The 25,520-nt window shown below is 43.0% G+C and overlaps 1 protein-coding gene across 12 annotated transcripts in view; it reads right to left on the bottom strand.

Moving 5' to 3' along the window:
• The window catches only part of CAMK2G (calcium/calmodulin dependent protein kinase II gamma), a 119,099-nt gene that overhangs the window by 34,763 nt on the left and 58,816 nt on the right, over positions 1–25,520 (bottom strand). For all 12 annotated transcript variants that reach the window (XM_058842104.1, XM_058842108.1, XM_058842113.1 and 9 more), the window contains exons 4-12: positions 16,065–16,119; positions 15,433–15,498; positions 12,554–12,626; positions 9,261–9,363; positions 8,305–8,388; positions 7,346–7,440; positions 4,677–4,799; positions 2,349–2,432; positions 1,656–1,698 (exon numbers count right to left, since the gene is read on the bottom strand). In XM_058842104.1, coding sequence (XP_058698087.1) covers positions 1,656–1,698; positions 2,349–2,432; positions 4,677–4,799; positions 7,346–7,440; positions 8,305–8,388; positions 9,261–9,363; positions 12,554–12,626; positions 15,433–15,498; positions 16,065–16,119 — 726 coding nt within the window. The remainder of the gene's footprint in view (positions 1–1,655; positions 1,699–2,348; positions 2,433–4,676; positions 4,800–7,345; positions 7,441–8,304; positions 8,389–9,260; positions 9,364–12,553; positions 12,627–15,432; positions 15,499–16,064; positions 16,120–25,520) is intronic.

Genomic DNA, 25,520 nt, shown 5'->3' with positions numbered 1-25,520 from the left:
GAATGAGTAGAGCAAGCTTTTTCCTCCTCAGTACTAGCTCAGGGATTAAGTGGCTCTATAGGTCACACACTACTAAGGAGAACCCTTCTTGCTGGCATTTCACCTGGTCAAAATATTAGCCATAAGAGATTTGCTTACCCAAGCACTTCTGCAGCTTCATTAGAAGTGACAACATTTGCAGACCAAAAATTAATCTAAAACTTCTGTTATAAAAAAAAGAATAAAGCCCCTGTCTATTTCAGAATCATCAATTAAGTGAAATAAAAATGAGCTGTGTAAACACCAGCAGAAGGCCCAAGAAAATGTTTAGCTCTGAACAGACCTGCAGAAGTCCTATCATTGTGCCACAGCCCCTCACACAGTTATTTCAGAATCAATCTTAGAAAACAGTACAGAATTTTTAAGTCCTGTAATAGCACAATTGTGGGACAGATGAATGGATACAATCACTCTGTCCCTCTAAGGCCTAACTATGAGAAATGCAGTAAAAAGAAATTGCTGTAGCCACAAGTAATGCTGACATATTGGCACAGGTCTACCTGAAAACAAGAACCAAGAAAAAAATGTCTGGATGTTGCTGAGGGTTGGCCCTAAATTGTAGCATGGTTTCACCTATTTTATTTTTTTTTTTTTCATATCACCATACAGAAGGTTAAAAACACTTTCTTGAGTTCACAAAAGAATGTGTGCATGAATGTGCACTTTGTATGCTGGGATGATCATTTCACAGAGGTTTTCATTCCAATTACAAGTTTATTGTAAAAACATCCAGAATATAAGTATTGGTATCCACCATTAGTAAATGGCCAGATGAAATGAATACACTTCTATCATAATTTAATCCATATAGCAGACTTCTACTTGAAAGCAGCTGTAGTCAGGTGCAATAAAAATCTGACTCATGCATTCAATGATTGCTCTTTTAAAAGAGAAAGAAAATTACAAAGAGGGTTAAGAAAATAAAGGTCCCATAAACCAAAGGCACTTACAAATAGAGGTTTTCTACCCAAATGAAAATGAACACAGATAAGACTGCGTCACCTAGGTATGCTGAGCCAAGACAATAATCTTCCAAAAAGCATGGATTTACATGTTGAGATTTGCATTTTCAGTAAATGCACTACGTAATGCAGTTGGGTGGGAGCCAGACTACCAGCCATTAAATTTAAAAGGATGAAAACCACTTCTGAGACTCCAAGAAGGAAAACTAATAGCTAGACACTTCAGACCCATTTTTGATGAGTCAAAGTAATACAATACCCAAATAGGTCCTGTCCCTATTCTGACCAATATTACTTCCCTGTCCCTGCCTAAAGGAAACACTCCTACCTAATAAGAGCTCTTCACTCCTGGTTTATGATGGGAAAGCTAATGATACCAGCTAGAATTTCTCACAAGTAATTTGCTAGTAAAATATCATGAGACAATTATGGAAGCTGACTTTATTTTTTGTACCAGACTACAATACCATGTGCTCCTCTCCAAATAAATAATTTCCTATTTCACACTGGTCAACAGCTCAGACAAAGTGATCACCATGATGAACTGAAAGAATGTTTTCTCCCCTCCTACTTGATCCCAAAATGGCTAAAATAGTCTCCAGCTCACTCACACAAAACAAAACCAAGGAAGGGATGGGAACATTGAGGACTTACCTGAAAAATTCCGAGACACAAGCATTGTCGTAAGGATTGCACCCTGTGGGGAAGACAAAGCAGGGATAACAGAAAATGCTACTTGAGAAAGGGGTTGGGCTGACCCACAGAGAACACAATGCATCAGTTATCAATGCTGAGGGATACCACTGCTACCCTGAAGAACCCTAGTGTATCCAGGATTCCCATGTGTGGCTGTTAGGCCTGACATGGGACCACTCACAGTCCTGACTTTTTAGAGCAGCAGCTAGATGCCAGGCAGGATAGCTGAGGAAATCTAAAATGGCACTAAGAATTAAACACATAGCTGCTTCCTAGATTTCACACAGAAGAGAGCTGCTTTGTGCACAGGCCAGAGGCTTTGCCCCAGCTGCAGGCAACTGGTAACACTAGTACTGGAAGATGCAGAGTGCTCAGAACTAAAAGTCCCAGAAGTAGCTGCACTATTTCAACTCACTGGCAGAAAGTACAAGGGGTGAATATGTAGCAGAAGAGGCATGGGAAGCTTAGAGCTTACAGAAAGAAATTACACAGCTCCTCAGTACACTACTTCAGTGCCCTGTACTGGAGGATCACATAAGGTGTTTCTCTAACACTGTGCTAGTCATGAAAGAAAGTATTGTTGCTAGGAAGGCACTAACCTCAAATTCAGAGAGCTAAAACCAAACTTAAGGTAAATTAAGATGTACTTACCTTTAGCTTCCTTCTAGCATTGAACTTTCTCAAGCATTCCACAGTCTCCTGCCTGTGCATCATTGATGCAACAGTGGATCGTTGCTGAAAAACAGGAACAGAAGATCAAGAACATACCCATACCAAATCAGCCAGGGAAGTTCATTCCACTTGCACACAATCAAGACATTCAGGCTGACATGGCCAAGCCTCTCACCACCGCCTGGCTGCAAAATACTTCAACTAATTCATAACCTGAGAACTTCCATCAAGACACATCGAGACAAATCGAGCTGGGCTATGACAGGACTGGACCCAAGAAATTTATGACTGAGGTACAGCTCAGAATCAGTGCTCCCTGCCTTTCAGGCACACACAGGATTTAAGATAGTATGAAGACAAAATCAAATTAACAAGCATACCCATGGGGAACCTAGTTAGAGGCACTACAGAAAAGACCTTGGCTGCATTAGTTACAGCTTGAAAGGGAAATTTCAAGCAGTAAGAGAATACCTGTGAGCAACAGCCTACCTGGACATGGCAACCCCCCAAATGTAAGAGGTTGACTAGCAAAAGCCTTGGCATTTTTGTATCAGTACTGAAGAAACAGATTCTCAGCATGTAAGAGCAAAGATCATGTATTTCTGTTGTACCAATGTAAAAAAAATGAGCATAATCTCTATGCAGTGGTGCACATCTGTCATCCACAGCAGACTGGAATCCCGTCAGTTGCAAAAAGACAACTTCCCAGAAGTGTTGCAGCCATTAAGACCACAAGAGGAAGTCAGAGACTGATACTGCCAAGCATTTAGAGCACATGAGGAAGCCAATGACTGATGCCAAAGTAGCTGTTACTCTTGCAGAGAACCACAAGCCTGAATTCCCTTTACAAGGATAATGGGTGAATTTCTAAACTGGCAGATAACTGTGAACAAAGTCTCCACTAACTTTCTCTTGCTTGGAAAAAATTCTGCAATACCCAAAAGAACTGTAAACTGTGTGTATATTCAGCTAGCTTCATGGGAAGTCTCTGCTTTGATCCTCTTGTCAAAGCTGGTCACCTACTGTAGTACACATGGCAGTGAGTGGGGAGAATGTAGCCGAAGTGTCCTCAAACAGCTCTGGTGGTCACTGTTCCTCCAGCCTCTTCAGGGGAGACAGTGATGTCCAGTTGTTCAATGTGCACTTACAAGAATCAGGACACATAACTCAGAAGTTCAGTGATGCTAAGACACTCAGTATCTCAGATAAATTTTTGAACTTTTTTAGATTTCCTACAACATTTACTTTAGAGGAGCCATACACATCCAGAAAGGAAACATATGTTGTGTACACAGGGACTGCAAAGCAAAGGGAAACAACAGACTCAATGGGAGGCAGTTTCAGCAAGAGGCTGACATGGCTGGGAAGTGAAATCAGACTCTCCTTAGCTCAGAGAAGGAAAGTTGCCACAGGGAGTGGGCTATCATAATATAACTTTGGCTACAGGCATTGGGAGGAAAGTTTAATACACAGGGACTGCAATTGATTACAAGCATGCAAGGATGAAATCCTCAGCTAGTGTGAAGTTTTGACTTCCAAGGAACTTGCATCATTTTACAGCAGACACTCCTGTTAGACAGATGTTCACATAAGTAACTTTAAATTGCTATCTGTTAATTTGTGGATAAGGACACAACCACCACAGTTTCTCAAGAACAAATGAGCAAAGGAGCACACTAGACCCATCCCAGAAGTATGCTGTGGTATTAACCAGAGCATCTGGTTAGACTTACGTGAAAGTATTTCATCCTGCAGAGATAAAAGCACATCACTGCTGCCCTCCCCTACACCCACACCCAGCTGTGCTCTGGGATTTCCTTGCCAACTTTGCAAAAGATGAAAAATACTTATGTGTGAGGTCTGGCAAGGCAGAAATCACATACACAGAACAGCAAAAGATTTTTTGCTGATTTCAAGTTTACAGCCAGTTAAGCTGCAGCATAGCAGAAATGCCTCAAATACTGCGAAGATGCTATGCCATGAACTGAAGCAGAGATGAAGAACAAAATGGTCCTAATTTTTTTGTCTAATGCCAAACTCCATTTGATATTTTAGGATGCTGTGGATTGGAAAAGATGTGGGGGGAAAAAAACCAGAAACTATGGACACTGACAAAATTCTAAAAGAATAAGGAAATATTTTTTACTACTGTGGCAATAAAAGCACCACAGCATGACAAAGTTGGCTTGCTGAAGGTCAGTATCCAAAAAAAAAACATAATCTGAAATATACTGGGTCCTTCAAGTCTTCCTGGCATGTCCATTCAAGGTAAATCACAAATCAACCTGTAATAAGGAGAACACTTACACAAACCCATGGGTGTTTGAGAGCCTGGTCAGCTGTGATACGCTTTGCTGGGTTTATCGTCAGCATCTGGTTGATCAAATTCTTGGCTTCAGGAGTCACAGTGTCCCACTCAGGTGATGGGAACTAAAAGAGGAAGAAGGAACAGATGATGAACTGAATAGAAATATCTTTTACTAGCAGAAGAGATTCTCCCCTGCTACACAGTTAAATTCCAGCCTTTGCCCTTTTGATACCAGGGCTAACACATTTGCAAAACCCACCGATTTTTGTGAAAACCCATTCTGAACAAAAATCATCCAGAATCCAGCAAATGAATGGTACCAGAGAGCAGGACACACCTGTACCATTCACCAGACATAAGCAAGAAGATTAAGAGTTTAAAAGCCTTTTAGGAATCACTCAGACCTTTGAATTTCTTTCACACTCTACAGTCAAAAAAGTAAAGTCACAGATCTTTTAAACTAAGCTCTTATATGAAAAACACAGGCACTGTCTTTTTTTACCCCACCTGTCTCTTTCTCCAGCATGCTAAAAGCTCTAACAACTTGTGGAAAATCACAAACACTTAACTACAGCAAAACTGCACAAAAACAAAACCCACTAACAGAGAACATCCCATCAGGTGCACTTTTCCCACCATAAAACACAGTATCCTGGAACAATGCCAGCCACTTAGGTGTAGCAACCCACCAGCAAGTTGTTAGCAACCACCTACCATACCAAGATCGTTACTTGAGGGGCAAGAGAGATGTTACAGTGCATGGGAATACAGAAGTATGAACACAAAGAAAAGAACTTAAAGTATTTCAGCTGGTGACCATCCATTAGGGGTAACGGTTTTCTTCTATAATTCCAGTAATGATAAAGATGAGATATGTACACCATCCTGCAGAGGTTTGTATGTGGTATGGATGACAGCATGCTGAGATTAAATCCTATGAATCTACTGTACAAATACAGGTGAACTTCAGAACACAAATATGCTGTTGGGGTAAAGCTCCCTGTCTTTAAGTGTGAGAAAAAAATGGATTTATTCTGAAAACATTTCCTTACAGTACTACAAAATTTAGAAAAAGTTTATTCCATCTTTTTTTCTCATATTTTTTTATCACTTTATTCAGTTGGGTCATAACATATAACATACCTGCCATATTTGATTTGCATATAATCTCCTTTCTGCATTCACAGGCATCACTAAGGCATTATACAATTTGTTCTGCAAACATTGCAAGAGGATACTCAAAAATCATGATACTGAAGTTTCAAGCAAGGACACTTTCCTCACACCTGAACTCTGAAATTTATTGTAATGTCTTGCAAAACCCTACCCAACAGCACAAAGGAAAAAAAAAAAAATCACTGTTTTCATTGTTGCCATTTCCTCTCTGGTCAAGGGAAAACAACGGACTGGTCCTGTGCATACTGGCCCCTTGGTGCTGGGTAAGGTGCACCAGTAAAATGCAGCAGTTTTCTATGAGGCAAAATGAGGGAAAAATCTACTGAAATTTGTTCACTATAGATAAGTATTCAAAAACCATAGATAGATATGGAGGGATTAGGTACTTCACTCTTCATGACTTACACAAAGACGTATTTAATCCCTGAAGTGCTTTGAAAATCACCATTGATATAATTAATTCAAAAACACTTCAAATAAGAACAAACAACACAAAAACTAGAGGGGCAGCAAGGCAAGAGGAGAACACAAATCCATTTAATGCTATCAAGTACAAAGACATCACTTTGCTTTCACTCAGAAAGCCACTGAGGACATAGGCAGACCTTTGTTCTCACCAGTACAGCTGCTCTCATGGTCTCAAGCACAGAAGCTGGGAGGTAACTGGCAGGAAGAGTCCAGCAGAACCCTCACCTTTTGGGGTTTTAATTTTTGTTTAATGCAAACCACAGGGCAGCCTAGAAAATGAATTCCCAACTTCCTCTTGATATTCATGCTCACAGGCTTTGAGCTAGGATTTCCAGGAGTTCCTTCTTCCCTCTCAAGCCTTTCCTTACATGGAAGAATTTATGTCAAACATTACAGCTGTGATACCCAAACTACATTTTATATCACATTTGCTTCCCTCAGTACTAACTCCCTTGCTATTCCACTTTCAGGCACTTTTTACAACTCAGTTTTGTTCTGCTCTAAAGAAGTGTTCCGTGATCTGCTAGGCTTTTTACCAGAGCCTCCAACCCAATCCACCATGATGATCCCCACCACAAAGCCAGCACTCCAGTGGTCCCCACCATTCAGTCTTCTCACTGGGCTCCATGCTTTCCATGGACTATGGCACAGAGGAGTAAAAGACCATAATTTAAGCTATTATTCTACAGAATACATCCCCATACTTTTTATTAGGCCTTGACAAAGACAAGCTCCTTCATTCTATCTTCCCTCTACTCCACTGAAAACATTAGCATTACCAGAAGAGACCATTGCCCTAACAAGTGTCAGCGTTCTAGTGCCCACTGTGACGCTTTCCACGTATCCCTTCAGTAGCCTCAGACAGGACTGCATCCCAGGCAGTGAAGACAACGAGGTGTACGAGCACGTCAAACGTCACTTTGCACAGAAGCTTGGGGCCTGCTGCTGGACGCCAGGTAAGATAGTGCCATGTTTTGGATGGCTTCTACACCCATGCAGGTACTCAGCAAGAAAGTGCCCTTACGTCATAGGCTCCGGCTTTGATCTGCTGATAGAGTTTGTGCTGATCTTCATCCCAAAAGGGAGGGTACCCCACTAGTAATATGTACAGAATCACTCCTGGGAGGGAGAGACACAGATACACTATGGTTAGGCTAATACGCCATTTATTCCTTCAGCCCCTCTTCCTTCCCTCTTGACAGTCCCCAAGGCAATGATTGCTCCATATCTTCATTTGCCATCATATTTAGCCTTCTGAGATAGCAAAACACAGTACAAATCTGTCATCTGCTGAACCTCACCCTGGCACTTCATGTTCAGCTCTTAACGCCAGTGCCAGGAGCTAGAACGAGCCGCACGATGTCCTTCCACCCTTCTCTGGCTACCATGGCTGGCAAGTCACAACTCCCAGCTGCTCTGAGTAAGATGAAGCCACATCTCCTAGGGTTCCTGGGCAGCAAGGAACATTTTAGGAAGGACTCTGTTTTTAGATGCTTGCTATGCATGGTGTTGAGACAAAAATGACACTGACAAAGCTGACACTCCTGGCCTGCAGTGAACCATTTAGTCCATGTCAGGCAACACTGGTATCATAAATCTTTAAACTTATCAGTCCCAGATACATTTACACTTCTTTTCTTTTTCAAAAAATCACCCCTCTTCAGTATTTCATCTTCTACATAGTTAGTATAATAGGAAATTGCTATAGTTATCTAAACTACTGACTCTGCAAAGCATAGACAGGTCGAATCTCCTGAGTTTCAAACATCTGATAGATGGCCCGAGGAAAAGATTAGGAGCCAGAATCAAATAAGGCTCCAGTACTCATTCCATCGACACAAGGTCCTTATCCTCAATTGTGCCTTCATGTCTCCACCCAGTAAGAAGGAGCACTGTGCACCCTCCCAGAAACAGGCTACAAGGAATTGCTCTTTTACACGGAATGATGTTGTTTAAGTGTAAAATATTTTGTCAGAATCTTACCACATGCCCATATATCCACTGGTTTTCCATAAGGATCTTTTCTTAAGACTTCAGGGGAGAGGTAGCCTGGAGTACCAGCAAACCCTGCCAGAAAATGGATGACATGAAGTACTTAGAGTACTCAAGCAGAAGAGATCTTGCCATATCACAAAATCCACTAGTGGAAACGAACAAATTCCAAAACCTTCCTCTCCCATCATTTATCTCATATTTGCTCGAGCTGTCTCTTGGTAAACCAACAAAAAGAGGCAAAAAACCCCAAAATAAAGCAGAAAATCAGATGGGATCCAGTGCCTGTGTATTGCAAGAAAAACAGACAAGAGGGACCATGTCAACCAGCTGGGCACAAACTTGTATGCCAGGCTTTATATCATTGTTACATATAATGACTTGGAGTTTGAAAACACAAGACACAGATGGAACACATCCAATTGCCAAGTGGTATGGGGAGACCAGGAGAAGTCATTTTCCCAGAATCTCTGCAGCATTGCAGAGTCTCAGAGCTGATTTTTAGCCTGAAAAGGTCTCATTTCTAATTATGTTTTAACTAAACAAAGATAGGGTCAAATCCAAATGTGCCTGAGGAAGGCCAGGTCAAATGCGTTTCTGTAAAGTGACCAAACAAAATTCCAGATGTCTACACTTCTGAGCAGTAGGAAAGTTCAGATCAGGGTCTAAACTTAGCAGCTGCATTCATCTCTGACATTAGCATCTACTGTAAACTGAGAAGAAAAATAGAGAAACACATAGCCATTTTTTCTGTCTTTATTTATAATTTTTTCCCCTATTTCACCTAGGCTTGTGCCTAAGACCCAGAAGCTGTCATGCTTGAAAAAGAAACAGCCAAATACAGAGAAGTGTGCTGGAAGAGCTGAGAGAAAATACTCAGGAGGATGCAACTCAACCAGCCAGCAGAAAACAGCAGAGCAAAGCTGGGAAAGCTCAAACAGTCTTACCAAACCAGGCCTGCTGCTCTCCCTGGACTTCTATAGCCAGTCCGAAGTCAGCCAGTTTGACAGCAGCGCCCTTACATTTACTCGCTAGTAGTAAATTCTCAGGCTGAGGAGAAGAAAGAAAAAAGAGAGTAAGAATGAAAGACTGACATCCTTGTTAAAACCTCTCACCTAGTAGTCACATCACTCAGTTGCACCTGCTGACTGAATTTAGCATGCAGTACTAAACCTGTTCCGGTGAAGATACAGCAACAGCAATGAATGGCCTTGACCTAGAGTGGCAGAAAATTGTCAAGTCTAACACAAATCCCCTGGCTCCTCTGTGGGAGCCAGAGCCTCTTCCAACCCAGCCCATACATTACATGCTGACACCAGAGGGCACTGGCAGTACAGTTCCTGCAGCACTTAAGCCAAAATTCGATTCTGCCCTCCTCAAAGAGGATAACTGGGGGGAGGGGAAAGGGGAGGGGAGAGACAATGCAGGAGATACAATCTGCAGTGATGTTTCTCCCCTTGAACATTAGACAGTCCCCAAGGCACTTAAAAAGTAAATATGATGCTAATAAGGGCTGCCAAACACACTGCTGTAATGTGGGAAGGCATCATCTGGCTAGGCAGTAGTTTTCATCCCTTACAGAAGAAGTCTCGGCATCAAAGTGGCATAAGCAGCACAACAGTGAGTATTCTTGTAAGCAATTTTTTCATGCTACACATTTACAATAGAATAAAATATTCTGTCTTGCTACTGCTGCCATCACCTATACAAGAAGCAGCCATGTCACTTTTTCCATGTGCCAGGAATGGGAGACCCTCACACTTCCACCCTGAACGAATCTCACTCAAACCATAATTCTGTTGTGTTCCAGCAGAGGACTTCAGCACAAGGCTTTACAAAACTCCAGAAACTGGACTGAGAATTGGCAGCTTCCTCTGAAGCACCAGAGCAGTTAGCTACATGGGACCCCTTGAGACCCCAAAGCCTTTAAGGTGATGGCTATTCTGGCTTTGCAGGAAAATCAACTTGAAGATGGGCAGGTCAAACGTAGATAACATCCTGTCCCCTTCTTATCTTTTGTGCAATTCATATCAAGTTGATTTTTTAACTGAGCAGGATGGAAGCCTGGAAATCCAGAAACAGGGGCTTGTCTCAGTTTCACAAATCTGATAAAGGTCTTTTTTACAGCCGACTCACTATTTTCACCCCATAACAGCTCTTTATCCTTGTTCTGCCTGACAGACCAAGATGCTTTGCTCACTCATCTGTCTTAAAGTACTGGGCAAGTGCCTGCTTCTGCTTTGAATGAAAGGAGAAAAGCCTTCCTCAACACAGTCCTTGCCACAAGCAGCAGGGAAGGAAAGACAACCGGGTCTCAAAACATTTGGATGCCACTGGCTCTCCACTATACAGCCAGAAGAAAAGATTGTGGTAATCAAGCTACTCTAGTGAAAATTCATCACTATAAATAAGACCCTAAAACAGAAGATCAATGAAATTTTCTGAAAAACCCTCCCAACTCCAGATCACACCTGGGCTTAGTTTGACTAAAAAAGAGCAACATTTAAGACAGACTTGTGCTAGTTAAGTACTTTGTAGCTCTGTTTTAGAAGCAAACAACTTAAGGCTAATGTTGCTTATCCATGTGCATGTTTGCCAACATATGGGTTGTCTCAGGTTTCACATACCTTTTGCTGAGGATGTGAATGCACTCCCTAATTTCTTATAGCCCCTATGGGCAGCTCAACATTTGACATTCTTTAATAATAGCATGTCAGCCAAAAGACAGGCTTATGAGAGTGAGGTGCAAAAGACAAAACTTTACTTGAAGCAGGCTCTGCAGTGATTACACACTTACTCTGAAGGCCAAGCTTTTGGAAAGAAGCTAAATATTAAATAAAAAGCATAGGAATTTTCATTGCTAAAAGGAATGGTCACTCCTCAGGCCTGGATGGTTTCAGTCAACCAGAGCAAGCAACAGAAGAAACATATTAGCTGCAGCAGGGAGTGTCTAGCAGCTGATAAATTCTGAACAAATTGCTCGCTTTCCTACAAACAAAACTCTTGAAAGGAAACGAGATTATATTTGAACACAAGGAAAACTTCCGTACAAGAAAACATTATTGTTTTTCATATACTTCCTAATTTTGGGCAGCAGTGCCTCTTGGATATTGCTTTCTCGGGAACTGGTGTTGGGTCTAATCAGGATCAGCCACAGTCCACAGTAGATAACTTGCGTTTTTTCACAGTGTAGTGAATTAAAAGGTCAAAAATGTTGCATGGGAGTTTGTCAGAAACACAAAGGACCCTCCACTAGATCAAAACACCACAGGAACACTGCCACTAAGCTTGCAGTGTGCTTTTACTTTGCTCTCTGCAAAATATTTTTCTACTCTCCCTCTTGAATATTGTTTAACAAGCCCAAACCAATACTAGTAGCAGGTGTCATCCTGCATTAATTTAACTGGACTGCTGGTGACCATCACCATTCCCACTTTAGACAGAGAAGGCTCCAGGGCACACAGACTTTCCCCACATATCTCTTCATTCTGGAGCCCAGTATGGGGAGTTTAGGTGACTCCACTACAGAGGCTTAGGGGCTATAAATGTGTTATAATGTGTCAAATGATTGATTCATCAGTCCTTAACTGGCCAGCAGTTTTGGTTTTAGATTAAAAGTGCTTCTACTGATGAGAGAAGAAAGAAATAACTCCAAAAAAATCTTGTTGAACATCTCTGCCCTAGCTCAGTGGCATGCGTTTGGCAACAGTGCAGAATAAAAATACACATGCTCTGCGCAGACAAACTCATCCTGGCAGATTGAACAAAGATTGCTCCAGGTCTCTAGAGATCTCTTCAATCAAAAACTAGAAAGTGTCCTTCATTATAATGAATCCTACCCAAGTTTCTCTGGAAGCATACTTCTCTCCAAGATTCACAATTACTCCATCCTGGAGCTGCCTCAGAGAGGCTGAGAGCTGGCAAGATTCACAAAGACTGAAAACTTCCTTGGGAGTTCAGCACACCCTCTAGCCCTCCTGAAAACTCTGAAGAAGCAAATTTGTGCTTCAGAAACCCCTGAACCCAGTTCAAATTAAAAAGAAAACAAAAAAACCACCAAAAAACAACAACAACAACAAAAAATACCAACCCAAAAAACAAAACAAAAATCAAAACAAAACCAAACCCAAGAAAACCCACACAAAAATCCCTGCCAGCTGGCAACACAATATTCCTGTCTTCCCTCTTCCAATGATCCCCTGGCTGCTCTCCTCAGACCACAGCACAGAGGAAACATTACCTTCAAGTCCCTGTGCACAATATCATGCTGGTGAATGTGATTCACACTCTCCAGTATCTGATGAATACAGTGGCTGCAAGATAAAAGGGAGAGACACACCAAGTTATGCACACACATTTAACATCTCATCCCAGAACTATTTCTCTAACTTTTATATTTATACTAGGGGGCATTCAAGATCTCATGCTGAATCTCTTCATCATGATCATTGGATGCCACAGCTCAGCACCATCACAGCTGAACAACCCCAGTCCCCCCCAGCAACAGGATGCCAAACATCTTTTCTCTAGCAGGACCACAAAACCTCTCTCCTACCTCCCATCATTTCCCTCCTTCCCTTCCCATCATACTAAACTTCTCACTTGTTCCTTCAGCCAACAGTGCCCACCCCATACAGAACAGCCAAGGCAAAGTGTCTTCAAACAGCAGCCAAAATTATGCAAGCAAGACCAAATCACTCCAGGAAACATTCCACTGGGCTAGTCCTGAGCAAAGAATAAACTTTGGGAGAGCAGCAGCCTCCCCCAGCAAATTCAAGATGACGACGCCTGGGTGCCTGCCAGTTTGCAAAGCTTTCAGAGCAGCATCTCAAGCACTTTATATACACAATGTGCACACACACCCGCTTGCTGGGTGCCTTTTAAGTACAGATCCCACTTAAGGGGTTAGTAATCTGAAAAGCAGACTCATTCCATTAAGTACAGCATGCTGCACTCCCCCAGCTCACAGAAAACCCTGTCTCTGCCATTCCCACTGCTGTAAACCACAGGGACAAAAACAAGATGTTATTTACACCTGTCGCATAACGACAGCACAATCCACCCATGGGTGAGATTCCAGGTTGGAACGATCTCTTCCACTACATATTTAACTTGGCTCCCAAGGGTGAATGTGGAATGGAATAGGGATTTTGACAACTATGGCTGGGCAGTAAGCATGCAGATGTGGACAACTTAGAGAGGTCTATGTTCTCACTGTAGGATCTCTCAGACCCTTCGCTGACTTCTACAAATCTCAGAGGAACAAATTTGAAATGAGAAAAATATTTGAGGGAAGAATAAAAGGCTACAGGAAAAGATGGGAAGAGGGTGAGGAGAGGAAGAGGAGAGGAGGTGCAGCACTGTGTATTTGCTACCCCCACCCCTCTGTAGCTGGCAGTATGATCCTCAGGGTCGGAATCCATGAAAATCTCCCTGCTCCCAAAACAAAAATGTATAATTAGAACAGAGCTGAGTCTGAGCAAGAGAGATTTTCTGGCCAAAAATGGCAAAAGTGTGAGGTGTCCCAGGCGAGCCAAACACGGCAGATTGGCACAGACCTCGCTCCCTCGCTCTCTCAGACTGCTCTGGAATTCAGCGCAGCATGGGGAGAGAAAGGGAGGAGTTTCACTCTGTCATCTTGTGGGCACTTGGAGACCTGACCAGCTGACACTCAGAGGGCTGAGCACCCTAAGGAGGGCTCACAGAGCAACAGACAGTCCTCCTTTTCCCCTAACCCTGCCATAATTTTCCTGAGCAGTGTCAGTCACTGACAGCTTTTGAGCACTTCAGGGAACATGCACTGGCTAGAGGAACAGGGGAAGGATTATGATTGATAACCTCAAAACTTCCCAACTTCAAGGCAGAGCAGCATGATTGACTGTGTATCCATCTGAGATGCTGTGCCTACAAGATCTGTACACCCCACTGAAAACATCTACGGGGCTCTCAGACCTCTCTGCCAGGAGCTCCAGCAGAGCTGATGAGTTCACTGGCCTTCCCAATCACCAGATGGCTCCTGGCAGAGCACGCAGGGCAGTGTCTCATTTGAAAGCCTGTAATGCCCAGAAGACAGAGGATGTAAATGAACCACGGGGAAAGAAAATCAGTGCTTGCAGACTCCATTAGCAGTACCTACACCAACACTCCAGGTCATGCTTGCTTTCCTTCCTTGCACTCAGTATCATCTTCCTCATAGTACTGCCTACCAAGCTCAACCTGCCACAGTATCCACTACTTCCTTCTTACTCCTCTCTTCTCATGGCTCCCTGGATTTCTGCTTCAGCAAGGGTTATTATGGGATAAGAACATGACTGCAGAATAAGCAGGGTGAAATGTCACCATTGGCCACTCCCAGGCCATACAAAAGCAGAACAGGAGTGGCCTAATCCCGGCTTTGATTCCAGATGCTGCATGTCCAGCAGACGGATGGATCAGACAACATCCTCAGCTCCTGCTGCACATAACATCCACCCTGTATAAACAGGGACAAGCACGTGCCACTTCAGGAAACTCACACGTGGCAGAGAGGGGACACATTCAGGAACAGAAGGGCATAACTCTAAATCTTTTTAACACTAAAATATGAAGGTTGCTCTCTCATATTCTGTCACTGCACTGACCAGCTGACAGTCAGAGAGAGAGGGCTTCCACAGAAACACAGCCTTCAAAGCCCCCTCTCCTCACTGCCCTGTGAACCATTACCTAGACACAGGCAAATTGAATGGATCTGCCCAACAGCAGTGGCACATCACTGGAAACCCTGCTAGAAGAAGGCCAAGCAGGCAGCACCCTCACAGCTCTCCATTATGTTTGTTCACTAAGGACACACTGCGACCAGCCACCAAAAAGGCCAGGTAGACAAAGCTGCTAACAGTGGCTCTCCCAGCAAAGAACACAGCATCTGCAGGGGGCAGAGACAGCAATGTCTGCAAGTGGCCAGGGGCTAGAGCTGTACTGAGTCAGACTGTCTGGTGACAATCAGTTCATGCTAATAGAAGAAAGAGGATCTGCTTCACCCAGACAAGGGGGATGAGTGTTAGAAAAAAGCCACATTCACATCAGCAGTCAGGAAACTCATTCCCCTTGTACATGCATGGAATGGTCTGGAAACAGTCTTACCTGGCATCTGCTTCACTGTAGTATTCTCTAGCAACAATATCCTCAAAGAGCTCCCCACCAGTAACCCTGGAGTGCAAAAGAACCAAGGATGTTACAGAGCCCATGCTTGTGCAGTTAAAGGCTGCACAGGATGTATATGGCCACCCACCTGGGCCTTTGCCACAGCCTGAGGGGGAAACTGCGTTACAGGGGAGCCAGAGCAGAGCTCCACCACATGGCACCAGCACTGGTATATCTGAGCCCTTGGACTGCCTTTTCACCGGCAGTGTATACAGGACACTGCTGACACACTGTGCATGAATTGCCCACACACCTCTGCTGAGCTTAGTGTATGCTGAGCTTGGGAAGGACAGCCCTCCTCTGACCTATGTTGGGCTGCCTCAGAGACAAAAATCAAGCAGTCTCCATACACAGGCTAGACATTCTTTGCCGTCCCACACTTACACCTGGTGCCAGGAGCCTTCCTGGTCTGTCCCCATCACACAATGGATTTTTGTCAAATGCACCAGAGGTGTTTACAGGTCTCAAAAGAGAAAGGGGGAATTATACTAATGCAGGTTCTTTTTATTCCACTCTTAGTCAACCACCATCATGCCTGCATCACTGGTGAAGTATCAGAGACAGACACTTACAGATCAAAGACGAGGTAATGGAAACCTTCTTCTGAAATACTGTCATGGAGTCGCACTGCAAAAACATAATCAAGAATTGGAGATTTACAGAGTATGTAGCAAATATGACACTTCACAAATCAAACTCATGCAAACAACCAAGTTCTCCCTCAACACACTCAGTCTATTAATTCCCCATGCCCTATACTCTGTGTGCTCCCTTAGTGACCTATTTCCTTCTGTTATCTCAAAGGAGCAGATGGGTGTCCTGCACATGCATTCACCCCTCTCCAGCGTCAAAACAAGCTCTGAGTATCTTTGACCTCCTGTTCCTTCTTCCTCTCTAATGTTTCAGTATCTTCCTTTCACATCTGCCAACTTTTTCCTACATGCTCATATTTTGGCATTTCTCCCAAACCATTATTTCCTAAAACAAACCTTTTCTCGAATCCCAAAACAAGCCTTCAATCCATAAATTGACTTCTGACCCTACCTGCATGTCATTACCATTGGTCTCCTTTCTGCCATTTATATGTAAGGCCCAACAATGTTCTCTTCTGTTACTTGTTTTTCCTCACTTCATTCTGACTTACACTGCAAATCCTTACCCAAAATTCAGAACCAGTTTCTTGTCTCATTTTCTGACCTGCTTGTTTCTAAAGACATATTTGATCACATTCTCAAAATTTCCTCCACCTTCAGCTATCCCTCCTTAACTCTGCTCCTATTGCCTAAATTAACTTTCATCTTTTACTGTTCCATGTCTCAGGCCCATGACGGGCCACTAACCCCTGATATTTTGGGATCTCTGAGGTTCTGTTCTCCTTCCCCCATGTTACACACAGGCAATAGCTTTTTTATCTATGCATTCAGCATAGTACATTTCTCTTGTCTGAATCAAAATCTCCATTTCTTTGACCATTCTTGGATACCTAGGCCCTATTGTAACCCAAGAGGAGAAACTTTATAGGGCTACATAAACCCTACTTTTTGCTTTTTTCCTTTGCTGCAGAACTTCACTCTTTTCCCTGCCAATCAGTCACAAGTTAGCAATTCTCTTTGACCCAGTTCCTAAACCTTCACATCCTGAATACAACAAGATGTCTTCTTCACATGACCATCTATAGGTTTTGCCTATTGATTCACCCAAGTAAAGTAACTAGCTGAGACAAGACTGGGTCTCAGTCACTTTAACACCTTGTAATTGAGTATTGACCAAAGTAGCGTTGATGGTTCTCATTGTTACAAGAAAAATCTCATTATCCTGCTCTGTCACTTCAATGGTACCTTTGCCTCTCTTCCCTATCTTCCATTCTCTTCCACATACAATGCAGACGACCTGTCCTGATTTTCCCAGCATCATGATTTTCTCTCTGTCAGTATCAAGAAGTCAGTTTGCACCTCTTATCAGTGCATGAAGTCAGCTACCATCACTGTCTTGGGAATGTTTCAAACTAGCACTTAGCACGTATGGAACAGCTTTTGCACATGTTGTCAGTGCTCTTCTCTACTCCTTGCAACTCTCCTTTGTTAAGGCACCCTTCCACATGGATGCAAGCACACTCAAACCCAGAAGAGAGAGTAGCACAGATGTGCAGGGACCACTGCCAGTACCCTTCCTCAGAGGATCTAATTCTTTCCTTGTTCTTTTTGCCTGTTGATTCCCATATTTTTCCTCCCTTCATCTACAAGTTCTCAGACCTGGTCCCTTGGCCAGTTTGCTTTCCTTAGCATTTCTACTGCATATCTAACTGCAAGGGTTTGGGAGGAGCACTCCATTCAGCAAAATGATGCAAACAAGCCAGAATGGCATTCAGGTGCAACACGCTGTTCCTAACACTTGAGAACAGGCACATCACCCTGACAAACCATGTCCTGTAAATCATGCTGCTAACAAAAAATTCTTCCAAGTGAGCAGTTTTAGTTGGGTTTGTAATAACTTTGTTGCAACACAAATTTGTGTTTACAAGAAAACTTGCATCCCAAGCACTTGGCAGAAACCAGCAGAGGTGGCATTACAAAAATACAAGCGAGAAGAAAGGTATTTCCTAGGAGAGAAGATTTCCATTCACGACTAGGAACAGGACAGAAAGCAGCTGAAAAAGACACTTGGCTTTCCAGTGCAGGGCAGTTTTCACTCCAGTGAAGACTGCTTGAGGTGAAAGCAGGACTAAAGCATATCAACAAGAGCTGAAGTCCAGAACACAGGCAAAAGTCTGCGGAGAGACCTTATGAACAGATGGAGAAGCTTCAAGGAAAGCTGAATGTACTAACAAGGTAATGTTTGGTGATGCTCAGTGGGCATGAAAAAGCATTCTCCTTCCTCTGGCACCTGACTGGTCACCAAAGCACTGCAAGAAACACCTAACACAGAGGAGATTGGCATGAGTGATATCCTGATGGAGGAGTACAGCCACCAGCATGCTGAGAACAGCAGCCTTGAAAAAGACATGCAAACATGTCAGCAGGTAGAAGTAAGAAACTTTGACTCAAAGATTTGGGCAGCAAATTACATCAGAAAATAAAACACAAATGAGCTGATTTGTGCTATTCCTTTGTCCTGAGGAAGGCAATTTTGTCAGCTACATTATGAAAAGGGAAGGAAGTAGCAATTCAGCTGGCAGAGACTGGCAGAGGCAGCAAAAAGAGCCTTCAAGGACAGTAAAACACCACTTGCATCCTTAGGTGAGGAACCATGACAGGACAACAGAGACAGTTCATAAATACTGATGTTGTGCACCACCCTAGGGCTGCATAGTAAAAGAAGGCCTTCAAGGCAGGACACAGGTCATTAACTAGGGAGCTGCCTCCTCACAACAGCTTACAATGATGCTGGAACAAAATCTGCCTGGGATTTTATCAGCTGAGGTAACAGCTCAGGGAGTAACGGTAGAATAGTGAAATCCAGAAAAGCTGTAAGAAAAATTACACTGGGCATCACCACCTTGCACAGAATAATTAATGACAGCTCAGAAGAGTAGGCTTTAAGTGTGGAGGGGGGACAGCAATGAGGGGAGTCAGAAAGGATAAAAGAAAGTCTGAATATACCAAAACTCTTGTGAATCTCAGTTCCAGCCCTAACTTGCTACTGATGCAAAGAAACAAAAGCGATATCCAGTAGCAGAACAGAAATAAAACCTGTGTCCTTTCACACTAAAGTTTTGCTTACCTACCCTCCTGCAGAGTCACAAGAGCATTCCTGACTAACAAGGAGACTGCAATGGACAGCTCTGAGGTCATGGTTCACTCTGCTGACATGCAAATTTAAAATGCCCTGCTTTCTACTACAGTGCTGACATCCCTAATTAAGAGATGATTAGCTTAAAAACATGATCTGCCTTTTCCAAAACTATTTAGCTAGTCCATGAAATGGCATATATTCAGAAATAACTGAATGATAAAAAGCATTTTAAAAGTTTCTGTGCCTCGTCTCCACTTTAGTGGTTCAAAAATATGATACAATTTGTGTGAGTATTCACTGTGAAGATAAACAAACATCAGAAAACATCTGATACCTTCAGTGTCCAGACAATATAGCCCTCTCTGCTTAAAGATAACCTGTGCAAATGTCCTCCACCTGAAGGCAGAACACAGGTTCCTGAACAGCCAGTTCCAAGAGCAAAACTCAAATGCTGGGCTGTCCTCTGTCTCAGACATCTTCCCATGAAAAAAGGATCCCATTTCTTCCACAAGCTCCTGGTCCTGACACACCATCTGACAGCTCCTTTATTACCACGAGTTCAGCTTTAACACAGTGGTTGAGCAGAGCCCACAAAAGCTGCTCATATCTGTATAATCTGTTGACAGAGGTTATGAGAGAATGAAAAATATAATTATATGGAGATGCTGCAGGGCAAAGTACTCCCAAAACCTGATTATCCATAATAAGAAAAACAGAGAAATAAAAACAAAAGTATTAATCCAGTTAAACTTTTCTTCAAAAAATAATACAGTACTATTTTTTTTTTCCTCTCATCAGGGGACCAGTGATGCATGTGTCTAGCATGGCAGTCTAGACAAATGCACACATCACAGAAAGCATCTTAAGTCACAGCAAGAGGGAAACTGCACAACAGTAACAGAGTGTCTTTCAAAATACAACCAAACTAAAAAGAGATCAGTATTTGCCAAGGAAGCTCATCTCACTCTATTCACCAGAAGATGAGGTGGATTATTTCTATTAGCTGATTCTGTTACCCAGAAGCAGCAATTCAAACCGTTTTAACATGGGAATTCTTACGGATGTAGGAAATTAGACCCTGCCAACACCACTCACAGCTGGAGTCACCTGATGACTCCTCCCATTCAAAGATCTCTAATGGATGTACTACAATGGTTAGGTTGACAAGAACAGAGAGGGGAGTAAGAAAGAAAACAGAAGCAAGTCAGACAACAAGGCACTAAATCAACTACAGGATATGGGGAAAGACTTCACCCAAAGTTTTATTCAGGAAAAAAACCAAGGTCCCAACCACACCCACAAAAAAAGGGGTTTTATAGAGTTCACGTGCACATCTAATTTTGTAAGACTGACAAGTCTTACAGATAACTTTTGAAATAAAACCTAAAACCCCAGAGCACTGGTAAGCACTGCCAGAACAAATGCTGTGCAAAAGAGCAGTATCAATTACAGACTGGTAGGTAGAAACCTTTCCAACACAACCAGCTGCTCAGTCAGCAGAAAGTGTGCATCACCACTTGGATGATACCTCCAAGAAGCACATAGATTCTGGGAGGAATAAGCAGTGGTTTCAATACAGCATCTTGATGAAACCATGTTTTCAGCAAGCCACAAGGAAAGCCTAATGTTTTTTTCTCCCGAATCTGGTACTGCAGTGGTACTCCACCAAGGGTGATGCGTCTGCTACTCAAAGCTGTCCCTCCAATTTTAAATGCACATATGTAACTGCACTGTTAAAGAGCTGTAAGGCATCACAACACAAAAGACACAACCTAGCTAACTGGTTTAAGCATCCTTTTCTTCTCTCAGTCTCCTCTCTAGCCTTATCCTATGTAAACTGATTTTACCTGTACAGGGAGCATGTCCCACAACACTGGTCTTTTGGAAAAGCAAATAACAACAAAAACAGCGTGACCAAATGGCTCCCTATCCCCAAAAAACTCAGATCTTCAGCACACCCTGATGCAAGTTAGGCCAAGTTTTTTCTGTCTTGTGTGTGTAAGGTCTAAGGCCCTAACTCAATACAGAACATTTGCAAAGAGCCTGATACCACACTGAGTGGCTCAAGGGGATGTGCTGCAGTTACTGAACCTAACAGCAGCTGTGTGCCAGGAGTTCAAGCACTTTCTAAGAACATCTGCTGTGAATATCACTTTTCCCTGCCTGCTGTCTTCAGAATCTCACTGGAAATCCTGCCTCAAGAGCAGAACTTAAAGCTGCTGCATCAAAGTGTTTCAAAATCCTTGTCACTTATAATTTTTATTTTAGAAAGAAATAATACTGATAAGCTATTATATTAATGAGAGAAAATAAGGCATTTTAGTGAAAAACAGCAATGCATTAACAGTCATGCCATATGGTTTGCATTCCATGCCTGAATAAAGTGACCCTGTTCAGACAGACTCAGCTCTCTGATGCCTGAGTGTGATACAAACCAACTGAACATAAGAGGAAAATCTTTTTCATAACAAACTGCACCAGCCTAACAACAAATGCAAATTACTGCTGAGTCACGCAAAGCAAGGCTCTGTGAATGCAAAAGTTGAAGTGAATCATGAAGAAATCAGAAAAGAGCTATCAAATTTTATAAAAATTCACTCAAACTACAAGAACATAAGACCTTGAAAAGCAACAGGCTTGAAAAGGTCATCTAATATGCTAATTGGTATTGGGGGTCACACAAACACAGAATATGCCTAGCCTAGCTTTGACCCACATCTCCCTTTCACTCTGTCTAGTGTGCTGAATATTATTATCTTTTTACTCTTACATCAAGCACAACAGGCCAGGGGTATTTATGCCTGCCAATAAGCCCCAGGATGAAAATTTCCTGTATCCCATATCCACAGGAAATAGTGGAGCAGAGCTGTACAGGAGCTTAGCCCATGGTTGGGGCAGGCAGGCTCTTGTTAAGACAGGGTGATTTCTGGCAACCTGGTGCAAATAAGTGTCTTATAGCAAAGAAGTTTCCAAAGTTGCAACAAAAAGCAAGTACAGAAGCAGAATTTCACAGGACAATTCCCAGTATCTTCATTCAGCAATCACTCATCTCTGCTTAGGAGAAGGTAACATGGGCTGAAATCTGCTTGCTCCTACATATCAGTGGTCTTTGCCTGTCCTTAGGGAAAGTGTTCAAGCTACAGGTAATCATGTCTGCTAAATCTAGGTTCTCTGGTGCTCCTAAGTGTAAAGCATTTTGATATCAGCCAACTACCTCTGCACCCACACACATCTTAGTGCTGTGTTTATGCAATATTTAGGGCTCTCAAATTAAGTTCCCGGTGTTGCAGAGCCAATACAAGACAATGCAGAGGTTTATGGTTGTCTCCTGGGTCATGGTAATGGCAACACAGGAACTCTTCCATGCAGCCTTAGTATTGCAAACTCAAAAGTGCTCTGGGATCTTCTGGACTGAACCACAACATTTAAACATCAGCCACTCATTAGGAACAATCACAATTTCACTTTTCAGTAATTTTCAACCAGACATCAGACATTTGCCTGTATCATGGAGAAATGGACGAGGTAAGAAACACTGCAAGGGTATATTTCGAGAAACTCTGCATACCAGAAGAAGCAGAATAAAACTGAAGGGTAAAACCCACCTGATGTCCTCTTCCATTGATACTCTGCAATGTGCCAGGAGGTGCTGAAACTATAGATACAAATACACACGGCCCGACAGACTGCAAACTGAGCACTATCGTCCGTGGCAGCACAAGTGACAAGGGAACTGACGCAGATGGCTACCACCCACACTCTCTGCTTCCCCAGCTGCTCACCAGCCTGGGCAGCCAAGACGGGAACTGTCCCACCATCTCCAAGCCTGGCTGTGTGCCAGGACACTTCCTGCATGGTTCACATCACTCAGGATGTCTGTCCCGCGAGGAGCCGCCACCAACCTGTGACTGCCTGTGAGCTGAGTGCTCAGCTCCCACCCCAGCTGTTTCTCTAATTACATTTAACACGCAGAATTCAGCTGCAGCTGCTCAGGCTGCTTCCAAAAGGACTCTCATTTTAATTAAAAATTTGCTATTAAAAAGCATTAAATTGTGTAATGGAAATAATCCTCTAGAAATCATCTGTCCCAGCAGCTAATGGCCAGAGCAGTAACCAGCAGCAGCAGGACAGTTAGCTAACAGGACACAGCGGGCTGCTCTTCACCAGCCCCTCAGAAACGTGCTCTTCTTCCCTCCTCTCCCAAACCTGGCACAGCGAGGTCACAGTATGCTGGACATATACCAGCTCTCTGTAAACTCCCCAAACACACTGCATTTCACACCAACTGCAGTTCCAAGGCTTCGGAAAATGGAAGAGAAGGAGGATGTGTTAACACCCTGCTGAGGTTCAGGCAGAACCAAGCTGCTGCAGGCTTTGCAAAGAAAAACAAGGAACAGTGCTAAGGAAGTACGAGAAGGCCCACAAGCACAGAGGTGGGTTTCCTGTCCCCCTCACCATTGTTCTCACTGTAACCTTTTTAACTCTCCAGCCCCAAAAAATGAGGCTAAGACAGTGCCCAGTTGGGAAATTCCCTTATGCACAGAAATTGACAGCATAGAAGGAGCTGAAGGAAGAACAGTACCTTTCCTGTTAAGAAACCTGTCTTTCTGCAGAGGTAAAAAGCAAAAGTAAAAAGAAAAAATCCCGCACAAAGTATTTTTAAAAAACATTGCAGTGCCAAGTAAATGTTATTTTTCCTTTGATTTTACAATGTCTGTGTTGAAAAGCTAAGTTCAGCACATGATACATAACACTTAGAATGCCCTACTTAAACATTAGATGAGCCAAAAGAGTGCATTCACAGGAATATTTCCTGCTCTCCTGATAACAGTGCAATCACAACCATCCAGAATTGTTATTAATAATTTCCTATTAGCCACATAGCAGATAAGCAAAGTACTTCTGATAACCACTAGTATTACATGAAAGCTTTTTCTAAAAACACCCAAAATAATAACAAGCCAGCTACACTGGTGTCTCGAAAAAAATATGCAGAGAACACCCACTTTATTAAAATTAATAAAATACAGATAGTGGCCACGACAAATTTTGGATCTCTCATACAATGCTTTGCATCTTGGCATTCCTGACATCAGGGATGAATCCATGCAGGCAGGTGCTCTGCCTGCCATCCCCAAACCTTGCTGTGTGAAGCTGATGTTCTCAAGTCGTGCCTCGCACTGCCCAGGATGGCCGTGCCCCCTTGGCACAGGTGTGGGCTCTGCTCCAAAGGCCGCAGGATTTCACCAGAGTGCAGCCACCCCCTGCCCGAGCAGCCCTCGGGCAGAGGGAACCCAAAGGAGGCTCCCTCCATTCCTCAGGCTGGGGAGGAAGGGAGGAAGTAGGGGAATCCTCCTCTGATTTTTGCAGTACATTTGAGTGCATAGAATCTGGCCCTTGTCCCACTATTTAGTTTTTTAAGGGATTGCTTGCATACAGATAAATCTCACAGCTAAATAGATGAAAAATGGAATCCAAATATGTCTCTAGTACAGACCAGAGAGACGTACAGAATAAATATATCCCCTGGCAAGGAAAAAAATGCAATCATTACTCCATTCCCACATTGAGATGGATTATGGAGAAATGGTTTTCTTAAAACTACAGGAAAAGGTGTAGGAAGAGGTGGCAGTAAAAGAAGAAAACAGAGGCAAATAATAGTGAAATTAACTGTGAAAATCAGAATGAGAAATTAAAAGGTAGACTGCCTGGGGTTTTGGGAAGCATTCTATCAGGCAAACATGCATGGGCACTTACCTAAGTCTCTAACAGTGCAGAGACTGGAAATAACAAATGATAACTTGCAGCTCAAAGGTTCAAACTTTCTAGCAGGAGCTCACTTCAGCTGATAGTCTGTTTGAGGGATTTTTGAGTGTTTGTTGGTGTTTGGTTTTTTTTTTTGTTTTCCTTTTGGCAAGGTAGGAGGCGAGCAGGATAAAGGCATAAGTCCAAGAATATTATTGTTTGACCTCTTAGGAAGCTCAGCAACTTGCTGTCCTCTCAGACAGCCCTATGACACTTCCAAGGAAAAGCTGCTCAGTAACTGAGAAAGTTCCAAAGCGTAACTCTTCCTACAAGGTTTATTTTTCCCCTACTCCACCCTCCCCATACCATCCCCTCTGCACCAGAAGCAGTCCCCCAGCAACAGAAATCACAGGGCAGTAGATTTAAACAGCCAGCCATGCATGGGAGCATCCCACTTGGATACCCCTGAGTATTCATAGGGCAGCAATCATGGCCAAAACACTGGAGAACCCCCAACATTTTAACTATTCTTTGCACATCACATCTTTTCT

This window comes from Poecile atricapillus, chromosome 6 (genome assembly GCF_030490865.1).
Source record: "Poecile atricapillus isolate bPoeAtr1 chromosome 6, bPoeAtr1.hap1, whole genome shotgun sequence".
NCBI lineage: Eukaryota > Metazoa > Chordata > Aves > Passeriformes > Paridae > Poecile > Poecile atricapillus.
Note: the sequence above shows the minus strand (reverse complement) of the source record. Positions and strands in the feature narration are given on the sequence as shown.